This window comes from Eubalaena glacialis, chromosome 8 (genome assembly GCF_028564815.1).
Source record: "Eubalaena glacialis isolate mEubGla1 chromosome 8, mEubGla1.1.hap2.+ XY, whole genome shotgun sequence".
In the NCBI taxonomy this organism is placed as follows: Eukaryota; Metazoa; Chordata; class Mammalia; order Artiodactyla; family Balaenidae; genus Eubalaena; species Eubalaena glacialis.
This window is the reverse complement of record NC_083723.1, coordinates 16,369,883-16,392,910: the sequence shown is the minus strand read 5'-3', so window position 1 is coordinate 16,392,910 and position 23,028 is coordinate 16,369,883. Positions and strand designations below refer to the sequence as shown.

General features: G+C 37.1%; 2 protein-coding genes across 5 annotated transcripts in view; one reads left to right on the top strand and one right to left on the bottom strand.

Annotated features, from left to right (window-relative positions):
- The window catches only part of DLD (dihydrolipoamide dehydrogenase), a 65,985-nt gene that overhangs the window by 21,466 nt on the left and 21,491 nt on the right, over positions 1 to 23,028 (top strand). For 2 of the 3 annotated variants that reach the window (XM_061198422.1, XM_061198420.1), the window contains exons 9-14: positions 5,371 to 5,561; positions 6,225 to 6,395; positions 6,714 to 6,903; positions 7,331 to 7,468; positions 8,366 to 8,455; positions 8,544 to 8,656. In XM_061198422.1, coding sequence (XP_061054405.1) covers positions 5,371 to 5,561; positions 6,225 to 6,395; positions 6,714 to 6,903; positions 7,331 to 7,468; positions 8,366 to 8,455; positions 8,544 to 8,609 — 846 coding nt within the window. In that variant the 3' untranslated portion in view covers positions 8,610 to 8,656. Of the gene's footprint in view, positions 1 to 5,370; positions 5,562 to 6,224; positions 6,396 to 6,713; positions 6,904 to 7,330; positions 7,469 to 8,365; positions 8,456 to 8,543; positions 9,305 to 23,028 lie in introns of those variants that run through there. The other variant, XM_061198421.1, reaches the window with a different exon arrangement.
- The window catches only part of LAMB1 (laminin subunit beta 1), a 75,029-nt gene continuing 68,185 nt past the window's right edge, over positions 16,185 to 23,028 (bottom strand). For both annotated transcript variants that reach the window (XM_061198418.1, XM_061198419.1), the window contains exons 30-34: positions 21,031 to 21,238; positions 20,702 to 20,843; positions 18,300 to 18,476; positions 16,681 to 16,840; positions 16,185 to 16,505 (exon numbers count right to left, since the gene is read on the bottom strand). In XM_061198418.1, the coding sequence (XP_061054401.1) occupies positions 16,369 to 16,505; positions 16,681 to 16,840; positions 18,300 to 18,476; positions 20,702 to 20,843; positions 21,031 to 21,238 (824 nt within the window). In that variant the 3' untranslated portion in view covers positions 16,185 to 16,368. The remainder of the gene's footprint in view (positions 16,506 to 16,680; positions 16,841 to 18,299; positions 18,477 to 20,701; positions 20,844 to 21,030; positions 21,239 to 23,028) is intronic.

Sequence of the window (23,028 nt, the reverse complement as noted above, 5' to 3'; positions counted from 1 at the left end):
TTGATCATTATGTAGTGTCCTTCTTTGTCTCTTATAACAGTCTTTATTTTAAGGTCTATTTTGTCTGATACAAGTATTGCTACTCCAGCTTTCTTTTGATTTCCATTTGTGTGGAATACCTTTTTCCATCCCCTCACTTTCAGTCTGTATGTGTCCCTAGGTCTGAAGTGGGTTTCTTATAGATAGCATATATGTGGGTCTTATTTTTGTATCCATTCAGCAAGCCTGTGTCTTTTGGTTGGAGCATTTAATCCATTTACATTTAAGGTAATTATTGGTATGTATGTTCCTATTGCCATTTTCTTAATTGTTTTGTCTTTGTTTTTCTAGGTGTTTTTTCTTCCCTTCCTCTTTTGTTTCCTTCTCTTGCGGTTTGATGACCGTCTTTAGTGTTGTGTTTGAGTTGCTTTTTCTCTTTTGTGTTTGTACGTATTGTAGGTTTTGGGTTTGCTGTGCCCATAAGGTTTTGATATAGCAGTCTATATATGTATAAGGTTGTTTTAAGTTACTGGTCTCTTTCTTGCCTAGAGAAGTTCCTTTAGCATTTGTTGGAAAGCTGGTCTGGTTTTGCTGAATTCTCCTAGCATTTGTTTGTCTGTAAAGCTTTGATTTCTCCATTAAATCTGAATGAGAGCCTTGCTGGGTAGAGTATTCTTGGTTGTAGGTTCTTCCCTTTCATCACTTTAAATATATCGTGTGACTTTCTTCTGGCCTGCAGAGTTTCTGCTGAGAAATCAGCTGATAACCTTATGGGAGTTCCCTTGTATGGTATTTGTCGGTTTTCCCTTGTTGCTTTTAATATTTTTTCTTTGTGTTTAATTCTTGTCAGTTTGATTACTGTGTGTCTTGGCGTGTTCCTCCTTCAGTTTATGCTGCCTGGGACTCCCTGCGCTTCCGAGACTTGGGTGACTGTTTCCTTTCCCATGTTAGGGAAGTTTTCAGCTATTATCTCTTGAAATATTTTCTCAGGTCCTTTCTGTCTCTCTTCTCCTTTTGGGACCCCTATAATGCGAATGTTGGTGCGTTTAATGATGTCCCAGAGGTCTCTTAGACTGTTTTCATTTCTTTTCATGCTTTTTTATTTATTCTGTTCACACTGTGATTTCCACCATTCTGTCTTCCAGGTCACTTATCCGTTCTTCTGCCTCACTTATTCTGCTATTGATTCTTTTTAGTGTAGTTTTCATTTCAGTTCTTGTTCATCTCTGTTTGTTCTTTAGTTTTCTAGGTCTTTGTTAAACATGTCTTGCATCTTCTCGATCCTTGCCTCCATTCTTTTCTGAGATCTTAGATCATCTTCACTATCATTATTCTCAATTATTTTTCTGGTAGGTTGGCTATCTCCACTTCTCTTCATTGTTCTTCTGAAATTTCATCTTTTTCCTTCATCTGGGACAAATTCCTCTGCCATCTCCTTTTGACTGACTTTCTGTGATTGCAGTTTCCATTCCGTAGACTACAGTATTGTGGTTCTTGCTTCTGCTGTCTGCCCTCTGGTGGATGAGGCTGTCTAAGAGGCTGGCAGGCCTCCTGATGGGTGGGGATGTGTTCCCGTCCTGTTGGTTATTTGGCCTGAGGTGACCCAGCACTGGAGCCTACAGGGTGTTTGGTGGGGCTGATGGCTGCCTCCGGGAGGGCTCGTGCTGATGGGTACTCCCCAGAGCTGTTGCTGCCAGTGTCTTTGCCCCTGCAGTGAGCCACAGCCGCCCCCTGCCTCTGCAGGCGACCCTCCAATACTAGCAGGTAGGTCTGGCCCAGTCTCTTATGGGGCACTGCTTTTTCCCCCTCAGTCCTGGTGTGCATGAAATTTTGTGTGTGCCCTCCAGGAGTGGAGTTTCTCTTTCCCCCAGTTCTGTGGAAGTCCTGCGATCAAACCCCGCTGGCCCTCAAAGCCGGATTCTCAGGGGACTCCTCCTCCTGCTCCCGGACTCCCAGGCTGGGAAGCCTGTCGTGGGGCTCAGAACTTTCACTCCTGTGGGAGAACTTATGTGGTATAATTGTTTTCCAGTTGTAGGTCGCCCACCGGCGGGTATGGGATTTGATTTGATCTCGATTGTGCCCCTCCTACTGTCTTGTTGTGGCTTCTTCGTCTTTGGATGCAGGGTATCCTTTTTGGTAGGTTCCAGCATTTTTTAGTCGATGGTCATTCAGCAATTAGTTGTGATTTTGGTGTTTCCGTAAGAAGGGGGTGAGCTCACGTCCTTCTACTCCACCATCTTGAGCTAATCTCCAGAATCTATACTTCTTTAGAATCTATTCTTTTCCACCTTTGGCAGTACTCTTATGCTAATTAAGTTCCCAGAGTTCACTGATTGACTCTCTGTTATCCAAACTCTGTGATCTAATTTGTTTGATTAGCGAGTTAATTCATCCAAAATCATTAGTTGTTGTTGTCTTGGGCTTCACTTCTTGCTTAATGATATTTCTTCAGTTCACTCCACTTTGAAAATTGTTCTCACAGATGGATAAAACAAGCAAGAAAAAAGGAATAATAATAGATTTACTTTCTTTTGTTAAACAGTATAATAATATCCCCAAGCAGTAATTCTATTTCCTCCATCTCTGCACTTTTGCTTTAGGTTTTTTACAAGCCTTGGGTCATTCCAAATATCTTGCCACAATGTTTTAGGTGTCTGTTACCATATTGAATTAGTTTTTACATGTCATTTTAAAAATTTAGGCTTATCAGAGAATTTACTGTGTAGTCATACATATCTCTTTACTTTCTCATAAAGTTTGTTGGAATTTTATAAAGTTAATACATTTAAGAAACTTAACATAGTGCCTGGCATTTAACAAGCTGTAAATAAATTGTAGATGTTATTGGAGTTTTCCTATCTCTAAGGATTTTGAAATCAGCTTTCCTAAAGAGTAGGGCACTTGTCTAGCTGTGCTCATTGTTCCTTACTTTGAATTATAGACTTCGAGATGCTGCTTCTCATCATTTCTACTCTTACTATTTCGATTTAGGTTCAGAAGAGTGATTTCTTTCTTTTAAACATCTTTATTGAGATAAAATTTACATATATAGTTCACCCATTTAAAGTGTACAATTCAGTGATTTTTAGTATATGCACAAAGTTATGCATCTGTCATCAGTATCTAATTCCAGAACATTTTCATCACCCCAGAAAGAAACCCTGTGACTATTAGTAGTCATTCTATATTCCTCCCTTCTTCCAGCCCTTGGAAATCTAATCTACTTACTGTGTCTATGGATTTGCCTATCCTGAACATTACATATAAATGGAATTCATGCAATATGTGGCATTTTGTGTCTGGCTTCTTTCACTTAGTATAATGTTCTCAACGTTCAGGTATACTTAATTTCTCTTTATGGCCAAATAATATTCCATTCTATGGATATAGCACATTTTCTAAATTAATTCATCAGTTGATGAACAATTGGGTTGTTTCCACTTTGGGGCTAGTATGAATAATGCTGCTATGAACATTTGTGTACAAGTTTTTGTGTAGACATCTGTTTTCATTTATTTTGAGTATATACTTAGGAGTAATTCCTTTTTTAACCTTTCAAGGAACTGTACAGCAATTGGGAGATTGGGGTTGACATATATACACTAATATGTATAAAGTAGATAAGAAACTGCTGTATAAAATAAATAAATTAAATTAAATTTAAAAAAAAAAAGGAGTTTGGAGGCCAGAAGGAGGAGCTCTCTCGCCCTACCACGAGTAGTCAGGTGCAGACCCAACAGGAGGAGACATACTTCGCATCTCCAACAGGAAGAAGGTTACTACTGTACTACCCCAGCAGAAGGAAGGAAGATTCTCCTTGCAATAACCTTGCCAGTGGGAGACTGTCATTACTCAGCCAATAAAAAACCACTACAACTTCCAATTTGCAGGGCTCCAATGGACTTTTTATTTGTAACAGCCTTCCCAACTCCACCTTCTCCTCTATAAGAGAAATGTTCATCTTCTTTGTTCTCCGGACTTGCCTGTGGTTCACCATGGATTGTATGCCCCAAATTGCAATTCTTTGATATTGCCGAATAAACCAGTTTTACTCGTTAAAAAAAAAAAAAAGAAATGTACAGCAAAGTGAATCAGCTATATGTATACATACAGCCCCTCTTTTTTGGATTTCCTTCCAGGTTCTTTTTTTTTGTTACTGAGTTTTGAGAGTTCTTTATGTAATCTGGATTTAGATTCTTTATTTAAATCCTTTATATGTTTTTTTAAAATTTTATTTTTGGCTGCGTTGGGTCTTTGCTGCATGTGAGCTTTCTCTAGTTGTGGTGAGCGGGAGCTGCTCTTCATTGCGGTGTGTGGGCTTCTCATTGCCGTGGCTTCTCTTGATGCGGAGCATGGGCTCTAGGCGTGCGGGCTTCAGTAGTTGTGGCACACGGGCTCAGTAGCTGTGGCTCACGGGCTCTAGAGCGCAGGCTCAGCAGTTGTGGCGCACGGGCTTAGTTGCTCTGCCACATGTGGGATCTTCCTGGACCAGGGCTCGAACCCGTGTCCCCTGCCTTGGCAGGTGGATTCTTAACCACTGTGCCACCAGGGAAGCCCCCAGTAGATTGTTTGCAAACATTTCTTCACAGCCTGTGGTTTCTCTTTTTGGGTTCATAATACTGTCTTTTGAAGAGAAGTTTTTAATTTTGATGAAGTCTAATTTATCTTTTTCTTTTATGGATTGTGCATTTGGTATTGTAGCTAAGAAATCTTTGCCTACTCAAGGTCACAAAGATTCTCTCCTATATTTTCTTCTAGAAGTTTTATAGCCTTGGGTTTTACATTTAGGTCCATGATTTTGAGTTACCTTTTCATGTATGCTTGTTATTGGATTTTTAGTGTCATTGTATTGCCTCTAGTTAACTCAGCTCTGACCCCAAAAATTCATGAAATTTTTAAAATGAATACATGAACTTAATTTAGTTGGTAAGGTAAACTCTTAAGGTGAATTTTAAATTATGAGATGAATTTAATACAGATTCTTGCAAAGGATATATTCATAGCTTTTCATGAAAAGCTACTCCTTTCAGTAGTCCTGGTTCTACTTCCTGCTTTATTTTTCTCATAGCTCTTTTACTATCCTCTGCATGAATTTTACTTATTTGTCTTCCCTGTCAGAATTTAAGGTCCCTGAGGGCAGTGTTTTGTTTACTGACGTATGTCTGTCACCTAAAATGGTGCCTAGCTTATAGTACGTGCTCAGTACATGTTGAGTTAGTGAATATTAAGTTATATACGTTTGTCACAGTGTTAATTTTAAACCTCAGAGTTTCTAATAGGAACATATTAACACAAGAAAATATCTTACAATAAACTGTTTAAGATGTTTTTTTTAAACATTTGCTATAGAAGCCTTTATTTTTATGATTATTGTTTTTTTATTATTTGCAGGGCTCAGTTTGGCAAAGACTTGGTGCAGACGTGACAGCAGTTGAGTTTTTGGGTCATGTTGGTGGAATTGGAATTGATATGGAGATATCTAAAAACTTTCAACGCATCCTTCAAAAACAAGGATTTAAATTTAAATTGAATACTAAAGTTACTGGTGCTACTAAGAAGTCAGATGGAAAAATTGATGTTTCGTAAGTATGCTACATTTGTTTTTGTTATGATACCCTTCTGTGCGTTTCTTTAAGAAAAACATTCAGTTTTTAGAATCAGATTCTTTTATAACTTAATACCATTTTACTGTGTAGTATAACTCAGTATTGCTTATCAAGTCAGTCCATTGAAATTCACGATTGCATTGATGATAGAAAAATTAAGCCAGTGTTCTCATTTGTAATGTACTTTTTCATAGCATACATTCAGAAAAATTTAAACTCTCAACATTCAGTAAAATTAATTCAGTATTTTTAGACAGATACATGGGGAAATCAGTAATATTTTTGATTCAGTTGCTTACTGTGCTTGGCATTCTGTTTGTTTAACACTGAAATAACTTGCCTAAGGTCACACAGCTGGTGGGGGCAGAAGCACTACTTGAACTTGGATCTGTCGGTCTCTGAGACTTAATGTTCTTAAACTGTGTTCTGCAGCCTGTTGTTGTGAGGTTCTAATGATAGACCTCTAGAGGATATGTACATTTTTTTTTGCCTGACCCTTATGTTTATATTTATAATAAAATAAACTTACACTGTTAGAAGTGTCATCGATACTTGAGAAATGTCTAGTCTTAAATTTCCAAGTCTGTCAGCTGTTCATATAGATGTGTGTTTAACAGTTATACACTGTTCATTATCTAGTATTGAAGCTGCTTCTGGTGGTAAAGCTGAAGTTATCACTTGTGATGTACTCCTGGTTTGCATTGGCCGACGACCCTTTACTAAGAATTTGGGACTAGAGGAGCTTGGAATTGAGCTGGATCCTAGAGGTAGAATTCCAGTAAATACCAGATTCCAAACTAAAATTCCAAAGTAAGTTGGATACTTACCTGCATTTTCAATAATTTTAAGCACACACTATTTTGAAAATAAGGCTTTTGTCATGCTTAAAAAGTACATTGGCTTTGGGGAAGAACAGTAAACTTATAACATGTAAAAGCAAAAGTAATTAATTGAATTTTTTCACTACCCAAAGATTAGAACCTGAACTCACCGATATTTGAAGAGCTGTATTTGATTTATTTTTTGGTGACTTTATAACTAGAAACGTGTATTTTGTTACCCTGGTATAACTGTAGATGAGTGTCTGTGATTTCAGAAGTTGACTGTTTCTTTTGATCTCCGTGGCAGTATCTATGCAATCGGCGATGTGGTTGCTGGTCCAATGCTGGCTCACAAAGCAGAGGATGAAGGCATTATCTGTGTTGAAGGGATGGCTGGTGGCGCTGTGCACATTGACTACAATTGTGTACCGTCGGTGATTTACACACACCCTGAAGTTGCTTGGGTTGGCAGATCAGAAGAGCAGTTGAAAGAAGAGGTAATTCTGAATGAGAGTAGTTTTCCTCTAATGTGTGATTTGAGTTGACACCAGTGGTTGAGAATCCTTTCATTATTGCATTAATGCATGTTAATAACTATGCAGAACATTATAGGTAAGTTTGTATAATTTTTTACTTTGTGAGTATCTTAAAGGAGATCATTTGGTTGCCTGTATTCAAAAACTAGTAATTCCAGAGCTCTTATATTTGGCTTTGAAATATATCCAGGTGGGCTGACATTTGCATTTGCTTGTGTTTGTACCCAAAATATATTTCAGTAACAAACCTTTTGGTCTTTCCTTCTATATGCTTTGTGAAGAATTGCCTTCTTGGGATTTATTTTCTGAACAAATGGTAGACGCTTTCACCAAATGGGAATGAATTTTTTGATAGTTTATGTGTGTTCTCATTTTCTGCTTCTCACAGGGTATTGAGTACAAAGTTGGGAAATTCCCATTTGCTGCTAACAGCAGAGCTAAGACAAACGCTGACACAGATGGCATGGTGAAGATACTTGGGCAGAAATCAACAGACAGAGTATTGGGAGCACATATTCTAGGACCAGTGAGTACTTTAAACCAGAAATCCCACTAGGATTTCTGGAAAGCATTGTTATTTAGTTGATTAATTTAAAACCACCTGGTGTTTACATTCTGCGGTTAATTATTTACTAGCAAAAGTTTGAATATGGCTTCTTCATGTATCGTTTCTAGCACTGACATTCTCGCCCATCGTATCATCTGCATTCCATGCTGCAACTAAGATTATCCCTTTAAAACATACACCAGGCCATTTGCCTGCTTAAAACTCTCTAGTGGTCCTTTCTGCTACAGACTTATATAAAAGGCCCCACTGAATTTGGCCCTGGTTACTTCTCTGACCTCATCTCTTTCCACTCATCCCCTTTGCTCACTAATTCCCTGTCTCATGGGCCTTCTCTCAATTTCTTAATAGGCTGAGCTTGTTCCCGTTTTAAAGCCTTTGTTCTAGAATCCTCTGCCTTCACATCTTTGCATGACTGGCTTATTATTCAGGTCTTAGCTCAGATGTTACCTTCTAAGAGAAGCCTTTCCTGCCACTGCACATGAGGTATGCCCTCCCCTAGGTATCTGGTGCATCAGTAATGATACTAGAACATTTGAGTGCTTACTCTGTAACAGTTTTTCCTAGATGCATGCATTAACTTTAGTTTCCATGACCCTGTGAGGTAGGTGGTGGTGTTCCCATTTTTGAGGTGAATAAATGAGCCGAAGCACAGAGTCAGTGAGTGGTTAGGGCAGTACGTGGTAGGAGTTGAATCCAGGCCATCTCGCTTCAGAGCCCAGGCTCTTAACTTCTGAACTGCTTTTTTCTGTTAAGGTTTTTCTGACTGGAGGCAATTAACTGTTCTAAGCTCTCGTATTAGAAGGTAGTTGTTTTTGCCATAGACACAAAATTACTTCTTGGTTTATTATTTTAAAGGGTGCTGGTGAAATGATAAATGAAGCTGCTCTTGCACTGGAATATGGAGCATCCTGTGAAGATATAGCTAGAGTCTGTCATGCACATCCGGTAACAACATACGCAATTAATGGCTATCTCAAGTTTCTTCTGATTCACAAATACTTGGTTTTTAATTCTAAATTTCTTCCCTTTGCAGACCTTATCAGAAGCTTTTAGAGAAGCAAACCTGGCTGCATCATTTGGCAAATCGATCAACTTTTAAATTAGAAGATTATATTTTTCTGAAATTTCCTGGGAGCTTTTATAGAGGTAACATTTCTGAACAGGAAATGCTCACAGCTCCAAGAATTTCTAGGACTGAATTATGAAGCTTTTGGAAGGTATTTAATAGGTTTGGACAGAATGGAATAATCTCATATCTATATTTTAAATAAATTTAATATTTTATTTCACTGCATTAATACTGCAGAAAAAAAGCTACTTATAGTAGCATCCTGGAAAATTTTCTTCAACCCATATTTTCATGCTGTTTATGAAAGGCTCAACTTCACTGAATTTATGCTAAGTAGCTTTTATCTCTGATACAGGATTTACTTACATGGATGGAGCTGGAGTATGGTATGTGAACAGCTGTGTTTGAAACAAGGTGATCAAGTTATTTTAAACTTGGTTTTCACATTGGAAACAGTCATTAGAATAAGTTAAACATGTATAAACTGAACTGATGTAAATAAAAAATGATGGTCTATCAGTTATTTTAATCCCCAAAGTCTTGGCGGTTAGAGGTAGAATTTGTGTTTAGATTTTTAAGGTTCTAGTGAGGTCTACAGTCTGAAGTATAGTTATATAGTTGACCAAAGTAAGGCAGTATATATACGAAATTCATATATTAAGTGGAGAAGCAATGTATTACAGTGGGAAATTAAGATATGGAAATAAACATGTCTTAAATATTCATTTACTGGTTATTCTGAGTGGATGTTAAGATGGTCCTAGATTTTTTATGACTACCTCTACCATACATTCTTGTTTATTACTCTTTATTATTGCTTTTATAGGCCTGGATAGATCTTTTTTTCCCACACTGTAGGACAGTATTAAGGTATTTAAAAGGTCATTATCCTTTCATCTGTTTTAGTGATACCTACTAAATGTTTAACATTTATTTTTGGAGAAACAACATAAGGGAATCTTTAGTCTGTTGTCTTTTCTTAAGTGGATTGCCAGTGTATCCTGGCTGGGTAAAATCGACTATTTCTTTGAAGAGTGCTATAAAATTATATTTATTGATAAATATTTAAAATGGCTGTTTCTTAAAACACTTAAATAACAAAGTGTTGAATACTAAGTAGACTTTATTATAACTAAATTTAAGAATCATTTCAGATTCATCATATTTGATACAGCATACATTTCTAAAGAAAGTAAATTATCTTAAGGAACTGAAATATGCAAACCAGATATTCACTTGATTGCAATTTAAAGGTTATATATCATCTTAAGGAAAGTTTGGAGAATGTAATTTATGAGCAGAAAGCTGTATGGAATAAGAAATCATCAGTTGATCCATAGATAAAAGGAAAATGTTTAGTAGCCTTCAGGTTTTTATTGATTTATATGTAGGTCACATTTTCCTTTTACTTCACATGTTCAGTGCTCTTGAATTGTATTATGGTCATTATAAATGGATACATTGTGAAGACTGGATTCTGTTACATACCTCTGAAAAATATTGAATTTTTTAGTGGGCAGTTAACTTGGTTAAACTGCAAACTCTTGTTGTCTTTGTGCGTGTGTGTGTGTGTGTGTGTGTGTGTAGGGGGAGGGCGGGTGGACAGCTGAAATCTCTACGCAGTTGTTGTAGCTTTACCTGGGCTACCTGAAGTTTGTGCCATGCACGTGAAATTCACAGGTCAGCCAGGGATTGGAAAAGGGATATGCAGAATTTATACCTCTTTTCTGGGGTTTCTCCCCTCATATTTCAGTTGCTGTTGGTTACCCCAAACTCTGTCCTCCGATTCCTTAACCAGTAAAACTTGGCTTCTCTCCAAGTTGCCACTTGGGACCTCCCCTCAGTGAAAAGCTATTAAAAATGGAAATCTCACGCGAGGCTGTTACTTGAGTGCAACGCGCACCCCCTCTTCTGCCTACTTCTGGTTGTTGTCCAGTACCTTTACTTTTTAAAAATGTATTTTATTCAGAGTTTTCAGTTGTTATCTGTAGGAGTGGTGGTCTGATATGTGCTATTTGCCATTATTGGTAATGAACTCTGCATCTTTTTAAAATCTGAAATCCCAATATTATGTGAAGTGCTAATTTATTTAAACCTCAAACATGTCCTCTACTCTAGGTAGGAAGATTCTGATGAGGGAATAGTGAAATTTAATTTAATACAAAGTCCTAGCTATAGAGAGACACAAAATAATAGTTACGTGCAACTTTAAGGATTCCCATTCACTGTGAGAATGGAAGTATATCTGGTTGGGAATGAAGTCCTAGGTATAAGACAAATTTTTAATGTTCGCTTATTGTTATTTATTAAGTTCTAAGTATTCTCTTGGTCTGTGAAGGGTGGGGCTGTTAGTTGTCCAATTCATTGAGCTGATTAAAATTAGTAATTTCAAAGTGCGACTTTTAGTTGCTGAAAAGCAATGAGGGGTAGTGAAGGTTTCTACCTCTGCTTAATTTTAAGTAAAATACTTATAATCAAGGGGGGAAAAAAAGACTTAGTTGCCCTGGTAGATGAGGAGGTACAACCACTTTGCTAGTTATTAGAATTCCTATCTAAATAAAAGTGACAACTGTGTAGAACCAGAGGGAAGTTGCCTTATTATTGAGATTACAGCCATTAACGTAACTTTTGTTCAGGCCCAGCTTCAAATGCAGCTGTGTTGGATGTGTGGGTTGTTGTTACGTGGTGCAGAGTAGCCTTTTCTCTAAGAAGAATGTGTGAAAAAACCACTTAAGGCCTAGCCTGTTTCCAGCTAACTCAGCTATAAGGTCGACAAAGGCTTGGCAATTGTATTCCAGCTATTTTCTTTGTCCTGTGGAATAACTGTTATCTGATTGTGAAATCAAATAAAATTCAATGTAAAATCTGAGAAATTATAGCATCCTTCTGTACTTTGAGTAGCACTGCTCACTGTGCACAAGCAGTAATATCCCCAAACTTTGGCTCAACTTAATTTAAACGTTCCCCATAGCAGCCCTAGCCCTGTTTTAGGTGGCAATACTCGTATTTTTTTTTTTAATTTTATTGGAATATAGTTGATATACAGTGTTGTTAATTTCTTCTGTACAGCAAAGTGACTGAGTTCTACATATATTTATTCTTTTTCATATTCTTTTCCATTATGGTTTGTCACAGAATATTGAATATAGTTCCCTGTGCTATATAGTATGACCTTGTTGTTAATCCATCCTGTATATAATAGTTTGCCTCTGCTAATCCCAAACTCCCATTCCTTCCCTCCGATACGCCCCCTCCCCCTTTTAGTTGTAAAGGCAACTACAAGTCTGTTCTCTTTATCTGTGAGTCTGTTTATGTTTTGGCAATAGGTTCATTTGTGTCATGTTTTAGATTCCACATGTAAGTGATATCATATGGTACTTGTCTTTCTCTTTCTGATTTATTTCAGTTAGTATGGTAATCTCTAGGTCCATCCATGTTGCTGCAAATGGCATTATTTCGTTGTTATTTATGGCTGAGTAGTATTCCATTGTACATATGTACCACATCTTCTTTATCCATTCATCTGTCAATGGACGTTTAGGTTGCTTCCATGTCTTGGCTATTATGAATAGTGCTGCTGTGAACATTGGGGTGCATGTATCTTTTCAAATTATAGTTTTGTCTGGGTATATACCCAGGAGTGGGATTGCTGGATCATATAGCAACTCTATTTTTAGTTTTTTGAGGAGCCTCCATACTGTTTTCCATAGTGGCTGCACCAATTTACACTCCCACCAACAGTGTAAGAGGGTTCCCCTTTCTCCACAGTCTATCCAGCATTTGTTATTTATAGACTTTTTAATGATGGCCATTCTGACTGGTGTGAGGTGGTACCTCATTGTACTTTTGGCTTGCATTTCTCTAATAATTAGTGATGTTGAGCATCTTTTCATGTGCCTATTGGCTATCTGTATGTCTTCTTTGGAGAAATGTCTATTTAGGTCTTCCCATTTTTCGATTGGGTTGTTTTTTGTCATTGAGTTGTATGAGCTGTTTGTATATTTTGGAAATTAAGCCCTTGCAGTCACATGGTTTGCAAGTATTTTCTCCTGTTCTGTAGCTTGTCTTTTTGTTTTGTTTATGGTTTCCTTTGCTGTGCAAAAGCTTGTAAGTTTGATTTAGGTCCATTTGTTTTTGTTTTTATTTCTATTGGCTTGGGAGACTGACCTAAGAAAACATTGGTACGATTTATGTCAGAGAATGTTTTGCCTCTGATCTCTTCTAGGAGTTTTATGGTGTCACATCTTATGTTTAAGTCCTTAAGCTATTTTGAGTTTATTTTTGTGCATAGTGTGAGGGCGTGTTCTAACTTCATTGATTTATATGCAGCTGTTCAACTTTCCCAGCACCACTTGCTGAAGAGATTGTCTTTTTCCCATTTTATATTTTTGTCTCCTTTGTCAAAGATTAATTGACCATAGGTGTGTGGGTTGTTTTCTGGGCTCTTTATTCTGTTCCGTTGATCCATATGTCTGTTTTTGTGCCAACATCACACTGTTTTGATTACTGTAGCTTTGTAGTATTGTCTGAAGTCTGGGAGGGTTTTGCCTCCAGCTTTTTTCTTCAGGATTGCTTTGGCAATTCTGGGCCTTTTATGGTTCCACATAAATTTTAGGATTATTTGTCCTAGGATCACATTAAATCTGTAGATTGCTTTGGGTAGTATTGCCATTTTAACGATATTGATTCTTACAGTCTAAGAGCATGGGATATCTTTCCATTTCTTTGAATCATCTTTAATTTCCTTTATTAATGTTCTGTAGTTCTCAGCATATGTCTTTCACTTCCTTGGTGAGGTTTATTTGTAGGTGGTTTTTTCTTTTTTTTGATGTGATATTAAAAGGGATAGTTTGTTTACATTCCTTTTCCGATATTTCATTGTTAGTGTAAAGAAATACAACTGGTTTCTATATGTTAATCTTGTTTCTGCCTACTTTACTGAATTCGTTTATCAGTTCTAGTAGTTTTTGTGTGGAGTCTTTAGGGTTTTCTATTGGGTTGGCCAAAATGTTCATTTGGGTTTTTCTGTAAGACCTTACGGAAAACCTGAACAAATGTTTTGGGCAACCCAATATATATAGTATCATGTCATCTGCATATAAAACAATTTTACCTCTTCCCTACCAATTTGGATACCTTTTATTTCTTTTTTTTGTCTGATTGATGTGGCTAGGATTTCAATACTATGTTGAAGAAAATTGGTGAGAGTGGGCATCCTTGTCTTGTTCCAGATTTCAGTCGGAAACTTTTCAGCTTTTCACGGTTGAGTATTATATTGGCTGTGGGTTTGTCACCAATAGCTTTTATTATGTTGAGATATGTTCCCTCTATGCCCAGTTTTGTAAGGGTTTTTTAATCATGAATGGATGTTGAATTTTATCAAGTGCTTTTTCTGAACCTATTGAATGATGTGGTTTTTGACCTTTCTTTTGTTGATGTGGTGTATCACATTGATTGATTTGCATATGTTGAACCATCCTTGTGACCCTGTGATGAATCCAACTTGGTTGTGGTGTATGACCTTTTTATGTGTTGTTGGATTTGGTTTGCTAATATTTTGTTGAGGATTTTTATGTCATAATCAAAGATACTGGCCTGTAATTTTATTTTTTGGTAGTTTCTTTGGTTTTGGTATCGGTGATGGTGGCTTCATAGAAAGTCTTTAAGAGTGTTCCTTCCTCTTCAGTCTCTTTGGAAGTGTTTGAGAAGGATCAGTGTAAGTTCTTCTTTGTATGTTTGGTAGAATTTCCCAGTGAAGCCATCTGCTCCTGGACTTTTGTTTGTAGGGAGGTTTTTTTTAATTACAGATTCTACTTCGTTTCTAGTGATTGGTCTGTTCAAGTTATCTCTTTCTTTTTTATTGGAGTATAATTCATTTACAGTGTTGTGTTAGTTTCTGCTGTACAGCAAAGTGAATTAGTTATACATATACATATATCCACTCTATTTTAGATTCTTTTCCCATATAGGTCATTACAGAGTATTAGGTAGAGTTAGTTCCCTGTGCTATACAGTAGGTCCTTATTAGTTATCTATTTTATGTATAGTAATGTGTATATGTCAATCCCAATCTCCCAATTTATCTTCCCCCCATACCCCCCTAGTAGTTTTTTATATCTGTGACTCTGTTTCTGTTTTGTAGATAAGTTCATTTGTACTATTTTTTTTAGATTCCCCATATAAGTGATATCATATGATATTTTTCTCTAACAACTTACTTCCCTCAGTATGACAATCTCTGGGTCCATCCATGTTGCTGCAAATATCATTAGTTCATTCTTTTTTATGGCTGAGTAATATTCCATTGTATAGATGCACCACATCTTCTTTATCCATTCCTCTGTCAGTGGACATTTAGGTTGCTTCCATGCCCTGGCCATTGTAAATACTGCTGCAATGAACATTGGGGTGCATATATCTTTTCGAAGTATGGTTTTGTCCTCTATTCCTTCTTGATTCAGTTTTGGTGGGCTTTGTTTCTAGAAAGTTGTCCATTTCTCTAGGTTGTCAAATTTGTTGGCATATAATTGCTCATAGTATTCTCTTACGGTTTTTTGTATTTCTGTGGTATCAGTTGTGATTTCTCCTCTTTCATTTCTTATTATTTCTTGTGTCTTCTCTTTTCTTCTTGGTGAGCCTGGCCAGAGGTTTGTCAATTTTGTTTACCCTTTCCAAGAACCTGCTCTTGGTTTTATTGATTTTTTTTCCTTTTAATCTCTATTTCCTCCCTGATCTTTATTATCTCCTTCCTTCTGCTGACTTTAGGTTTTAATTGTTCTTCTTTTTCTAATTGTTTTAGGTGGTGGGTTAGGTTGTTTGAGATTTTTTTGTTCCTTAGATAGAAAGGCCTGGGTTGCTATGAACTTCCCTGTAAGAACTGCCTTTGGTGCATCCCATAGATTTTGTATGGTTGTTTTCTCATTGTCATTTGCCATGAGGTATTTTTTAAATTTCTTCTTTGATTTCATTGTTGACCCATTGGTTTGTCAGTAGCAAGGTGCTTAGTCTCCCTGTAATTTTTTCTGTGGTTGATTTCTAGTTTCATGCCATTGTGGTCAGAAAAGATGCTTGAAATAATTTCTATACTCTTTTAAATTTGTTGAGGCTTGTTTTGTGCCCTAGTACATGGTCAATCATAGAGAATGTTCCATGTGCACTTGAATGTGTATTTTGCTTTTTTGGGGGATGTAATGTCCTGAAGCTATCAATTAAGTAAGTCTAACTGTTCTGTTGTTAGGTGGCAATACTTTAAAGTCACACTGCCTTAAAAGTTGCTTTTGTGTTCTCTTGCCTAGAGCAAGGAATACTTATAGGAGTTTTGGAGATGGGAGCAACTGAGCAGCCAGGGAAATGGTGAAGGTAGCTCAGGCTACTTCCGGAATCCAACTGGGACGTGATTTTTAGGGGTGGATTTGTAGAGGATATTGACCCAAACAAACAGATGACTAATACTTGTTTATAGACATAAAAGAAATTAGCATCTCTGTGAAGGCAATCAGCTTGCTTTTAAATCCATCTTTACAGTGAAAATAACATTCTTTGTTAAAGGGATTCGTGAATGCTAAATCAGGAAAAGTAACAATGAGTTAAGAATTATTCTGAATATATATTTATATAAAAGCACTGTACTTTATTTAACTCCATACAAAATGTGGCGATTAAAAACATTAAATAGGTTATGAGTTTTATTTTGAAGATCATTAAGTCAGTTTTTAAAATGTAGTGATTTTGCTTTGGTCACACGTTAGCCATCTTTTACTTTCTTTTACTTATAGCTCCTCCTCCTCTGTTACAAGCAGGTGCTATAAACAGCGACTTTCTGGCTTATATCCTTTAGGAGTGAACGGACTTCTCCTTCCAGTCTTACTAATTCTTGAGCTTTATCTTCTAGATATTTTTGATTGTCCTCATATTTTCTTTCTAAATCTGTGGGAGATAAAAAGGTCTGAGCAGTTACACTACTATGATGATCTCAAAATCAAATACTGATCCTCTTTGCCTATAAGGCTCTGTTTAAGTGCTTAAGACAGAGTGAATAGATGTTTACCATTTAAATAAACTAAAAAATCATGAGTCTTAAGTGAAAGAAAGAAAAATCTACCTTTCAGGAGTTGCAGCTTGCTGTTTGCTTGAGCCAAAAGTGTTTTTGCTTCGTTTTGTAGCAGTTCAGCTTTCCTTCTGGCATCAGCTGACTCTTCAGTTTTTTGGGCAATTATATTTTCTACTTTCTTGTACTTTTCATCAAGTTCACCATCCAGAGTCTGCAGTTCCACATTTTGGCACAAAGAGGTGATAGTGTCAGTAGTTACATTTAAGACTGGTAAACCGTGGCAAGCTTGGATGACATTAACTTGCATGGCAAGCATTCTGAATTAAAGGCCACTACCAAGGGTACTCGAAGGCTTCAAGCCACCCAGTAGTAAATAACTGAAAACATTAACTTGAAACAGTGGAATTAGATACAACATTGACATGATTTTTTTAAATGAAAGCTCTTAAAGACATGTTGGAGTTGTGGGTAGGTCTTTGGGGATTAGTACTTTTCTATGGAGATGTCATAGGAGAATGCATGGAGGGAGAGTTTGAGAATTAGGGTTTCTCAGAGGTAGGTTTGGCAAGATCCAAATATTTAGAGATCAAAAAAAGCCAATTTTGAAAAAAAAATGATAAGACCATCTTGATTGTGACTAATTTAGGGTTGATAGAGACTTGCTATCAGGAGATTGGAGGGAAAAGGCAGATTTAACAAAAGGAAGGAAGGGCAAGATTGTAGCACAAGTGGGGTTAATGTGGGTTTGGAAAGATGGTTGTGAGTAATTCTGTTGATATAGTAATTTCATGTCAAGGGGTTTTGTTCTTATTTCTAATGAAATTTAATATTGATGCAAAATGTTCTGTAAGAAGACTACTTGGGAGATTTACGCTCTCAGACCTGTAGGAAACTAGACAACAATGAAAAAAGACAGATGTGGCAGTAAACTTTACTTATTGTTCTCTTCCCCAAACCACAGGTGTAGGGAAGTCACCTGTATGTAATGCCTAAAAGCTGCAGTCGCTTGTAGGAAAAATCTTGACTTCATGTCAGTTTATAGCACCCTACCATTCATTTAAAAGTTTCAACACTCCTCTGAAAAGTTTAAAAAGGTTTCTTTAAATATTTGCTTACAGAAATTTAGAAATTAAATGTGTCTCAATGATTACTTGGCTTGTAGTGAGAAATTTGGGCTTGAGACTTTTCTCTGCAAAATATAGTACCGTCCAGTGAGAAGCAAGAGGTGGTTAATTCCAGATGAGCACAGAGATAAGGTTTCCCTACTAGCTGTTGTCTGTTAGGAATTCTTTAAGCATTTTCTTCCCTGCTTTGAAAGATTTCTCAAATGGCCAGGTAATTTACTGTTTGCCATAAAGGTCTTCCTAATTGAAATACAAGCTCAATAATGCTTGTTTTAAGGCTTCACCCCTAAGTTAATTTCACTTTTCTAAACCCTTATCCAAGTTTGGATTTGAGGGCCTACATCATGTGTATGGATACTTTTATATCCACTCCCGTTCTTTTCCATCTATGTCTCTGAAGACTGCTATTTCAAAACAGGTCACTTGGGATGTTTCTGATGAATAACTGTGTTTAGGTCCATGTCCCTTATTAATTCCAAGGAAGGCATGGAGGAGACTAGTTGCTCCTTTATCCACATAGCTGTGAAGTTACAAAGATTTACTTACCTTCTTAACATCTTCTGCACTTTGTTTCACAGTATATACTACTTTTTCAATATATTCTGCCTCCCCCGAGTTCTGGGCAGCTTTCCGCTTAAGTTCTTCCACATTTCTCTCTAGCTCGCTGAGGCGCTGGGAGGCGTTGAACAAGGTTTCCTCGGAAGCTGCTGTTTCAGACTCGATCTAAAAGCGTCATCATTCAGCAAGACATTAATTCAAGAAGTGGTAGCAAGTGCTATGACTACAGCATAGAGGAAGATTTAAAAAGCTGCTATGACATTGCTCTAGAACAAAAGAAATTTCAAGAAAGCTTATATAAAGTGCCCAAGTTTAAATAGTCTCTGCTACATCTCATACATTAACTTCACTCTTTCAGTACTTCTGCTGGTCTAGGCTGAAATTTTTGTAAAATTTCTCCTTACTGAACCACCCTCCAGGCAGCTTGATGTGTTGAGAAAGCACTTTAAGAACACCTGCAGACTTTGGCTAAACAGTGTTCACAAAGCAGCAGATGTGAGTAGAGGGATATCCATACAACTTTCTGAAGTATTATGGGTGGAAAAATTTAACTTCCAGTCAATTTTAGTTTTTTTCTATCAACTGTAAATGTTAAACTCTAGTAGCAGAGGTTATAGTACTTCAGAAACGACATGGAAATCAGAAATGTTAAAACTCTGAAAAGTTACTATAGGACTGTGAGATGGCATAGGTCTGGGAATGTTACAACTGGAAGCTATAAGTGCTCAAAATTATTTAGGGAAAAAGTATCTTATCTGGGCAACTGGTGAGGGTCCACGTTTGCTCTCATTTCAAAGTATCAGTAACCGTTGTTGTTGTTTTTAAAGCTAGCCAAAGTAAGTGTTTTTAAAGCTAGCCAAAGTAAGCCTGACCCATAACAGAAGAACCAGTTTCACTGAGCACCTCATTTTTCTGAAAAATGATCTTCAAGGATGGGTCTATTCTACAGAATTACTCTGAATAACAATGTCGTAACTAATGGGTCAGTATATGCATATGCTAGAATTTGTAACTATTTCAAACCAAATGATTCTTGATCTGAGAGTTCACCCATTAGAAAACAATTCTTTTAAGTAGGCAAATAGTTTGTGACAAGCTTTCATTAGTGTGGTTTAGGTAGAGGCTCTATTTTTCTTACCGTTAACCTGAAACACTTCTGCCCACCATTATTAACTTGCAGCAACAAGCCAGATATCGCACCTACAATTTGATTAATAGTTTCCATTTTGCTTTTCAAAACAGTCATTTTTTTAAAGTCACTTAAAGTTCATTAACATGTTAACAACACACTGACAAATTTGAAAAACCTAGAGATTGAAAGGGTTAGAACGTAGTCTGGTGGGAAAACATAATTTTTCTAAACTTGAACAAGTAGCCTGAAGAAAGGGCCTTAAATTGCTCATAATGTAAGAAAGTGGCTTGGGAACTGTCCGGCTTCATTCTACTGAGTAATGGAATAGGGGAAGATGGGCTTTTATCAACTACTGGTAGGGAAAGCAGGCTGAAAAGGCATTTCCCAAGGTTTTAAACATTAGGGGTCCTTGGCTTGAGAAGGGGGATAGCAGCAAGTAATAAGAGTATCTAACTTCAAAGAGTATTCTGAGAACATAAGGAGGAGTTAAACGAGTCATCAGTTTTCTTTACCCAGTTTCGTAACAAATGAACTTTCCTAAGATTGGAAGGAATAATTTGCCTCTAGAACTGATTTTTGAAAAGTGCAAGAATAAAACAATTAGTGTGCATTACTTTTAAGAGAGAAGTTTTTAGAATAACGCACTAAATCCATGTGAAAAGTTCTTAGAATCTTTAATATTTGGTAGGCTCTAGGGTATTTTGCTTATAGATTTCCCGTGCATTCTGAACAAAACAGATCGTTTAGCTGTAAGAGCTCTATTAGGTTCCTCTAAAACTGGGTGTTAGAAGCAGACGTTTTGTGAATGATCACAGTTTTTGTTAATGACCACCTCATAAATCCTGAGGCACCGGTCTTACATGTAGTTGCTTTTGGGCTGCAAAACCTTGCTCTGTTCGTCCTCTCTCTCCAGCCAGAGATGTTCTAAAACTGGATATTAAGTAAGAGTGTGCTTCATACTAAATAGAATCTGTGTGATTCCTTGAAGGAACAGGAAACTCTTTTTATTTTTCTTAGGCTTTCTGTGGGGATGAAAATGAAAGGGGGTTTAATGTTTGTCTTTAGAGTCCTTTTTCTTCCTTGAAAATGACACTTTTAGCACCTTGTGCTATGGGAGTAGTTTAGATTTACTGAAAGGACTCCTTTAATGTTCAATTGTAAGATTTTTCATAGATAACTGTCAAAGGCACTTCTTTTCTGATAAGAGTATATGCGCGTGTGTTTTCTCCCACACGTAATAATGATTGCAATCTCTTACCGAAGTTAGCAGGTTCTGGGTTCCTTGGATGTCTTCATCTGCTTGTTTAATTGCCTTCTCTGCTGCAATCTGGGCCTTTTCTGCTTCTTCCAGAGCTTCCTTTACCACGTCTGCAGTGACTTTAACATCTGTTGCACTTTTGCTGAGTAAAAGAATGAGACAGTATATTACATGTGAACGTGAAAAAAGTACTTCCTCTCAGAAGAGAGCATTTCTTTTAAAGAAAAGCCTTCCTGAAATGACCCCGAGAGACTCACATGGCGAAATAGTTTACTCAGTGCTAGATACACAAAGCCCCCCCTAAATGCCATAATACTGTCTTCAGATACCTGGCTCTTTGAGCTTCTTCTAACAACATCTCAGCTCTGGCAATGTCAGCAGCACTCTGCTGTAGAATAACCTCTACTTGAGAAAGGCTTTCAACTCGTTCACGAATATCTTCTGTCAAGTTCTGTAACTGCTGTGGGGTGCTGGGCATTTCCATTTTCAGTACTTCGTTAGCAACTGCTTCAATGCTGTCCAGGTCAGCACTATCCTCTGTTAAAAGCAAAGATGTTCCCGTGAAGAGGTGAAAATCATAGATGGTTCACTCATTCAACCACTTATTGGTCATCTACTATGTGATCAGCGTGGTGGGGTTACACCAAGACAAAGGTACTTCCTATTTAAGAGTTTTTAATCTAAGCTGGGGAGATGAGACCTACACACAGGAACAGTACTGCAGACAGTGTGTACTACTGGAGTTGGTTGTAGGCTGGGGTCGTCGGGTAAAACTGTGGAGGGTGAGGAACGGATCAGGTTTTGAAGGATAACAGGATTTGACAGAAGAAAGAACATCTCTGGCTGGAGAGGCAGGATGGGCAGAGCAAGTTATGTGGAAGTTGAGTGAAGCAAATGGTTCAGATTGTAGGAAACGATACAGGCCAGGTTAAAAAAGCTGGGTCTTGATTCTAAAAGGCAATGAAAACTTTCAGTTGAGGTTGAAAGATTAGGTAGGAAACTACTGTAAATGCAGATGTAAGTGTTGAAATTCCTAATAAATTATCTGGATTCAGGAAACTACAGAAAGGGAGAAAATCCAGTCAGAAACAAGAGAATCAGGATAGTTGCCTTATCAAAGAAGCCATGGAGTTTCAAATGTCAAATGTGAAAAGAGGTCAAAAAAATACCAGAGTTTAAACTATAAATATGTCATTGATATTTACGCTTTTTTTTTTTTTCTTTTAAACTGTGAAAGAACACAAAAATGGAGCCCTAAGGGTTTAAGCACGGGATAATATATGATTGAATGATGGCTTCCACAGAATATTCCATAAGATATCCTTAGCAAATACTGTTGGCGCCTTACTTATGAGCCATTCTCCCTTTTTCCTTGCTAACAGCTTACTGATTTCTTTCAGGTACCAACCTCTAAGGTAAGGTGAGCTTATCAACTCAGAGTTAAATACTGATTAGCCTGCCAATTACAGTAATCCCTTTCCATTTGTCAGGGACATCTGTACATGGGGATGGGACTCATTTCTAGCCCATGAGCTTCATGGAAATGACTTCTCAAAGGCTTCTGGGAAAGATTTCCTCCCTTTAAAAATGATACAACAAAGGAATAGGTGGTCTCTTCTTCCGTTAGCTATTATTGTGTCTTTATGTGAAGTCTGGAACTTTGGCAGCCACCTTGTAACCGGGAGGAGCTAGCCTGAGAGCAAAGCTGATATGCTTAAAATGATAGTACAGAAAGATGAGAAGTGCATGGATCCTAGAACAATGGAGCTATTCTACTACTGAACTTACTATGTGATATAATATACATCCCTTGTTTGATTAAGTCCATTTCAGTTCAGAGTTTTCTTTAACTTGCAGCCAAAACTATCCTGACTGGTAACACTCAAACTGTGACCTGCAACATTTATGAGCTGGACCACGAATCCCACAGATTTTCTATTTCTGTACAGAACACTTAAGGTATAGAGCTATGTAACTAACTATAAGTATAATATCCTATAAATAATAGGATTACAAAGCTTTGGGGACAATGCCAAAAAAGCTCTACTTTGAATTAAGGTTCTAATGACACATTATATGTAATCTGTAACACAAATTCCAAATTCAGTTCTCATAGTGTATGTTTGACTTCTTGATCTGTTACTTGGGTATCACATCAGGTGTGTCTATATCAGCATAAATTAGAGGTTATTTACATACAGATACATTTTAAAAATTGGAAGTATTTATTCCCTGCAAGAATTTGATTTTATCTACAACGCAGATTTGAATTATGGCCTCTCAAACACTCTTAAAAAATTGTTGTATATTCCAAGACAGGAAGAAAT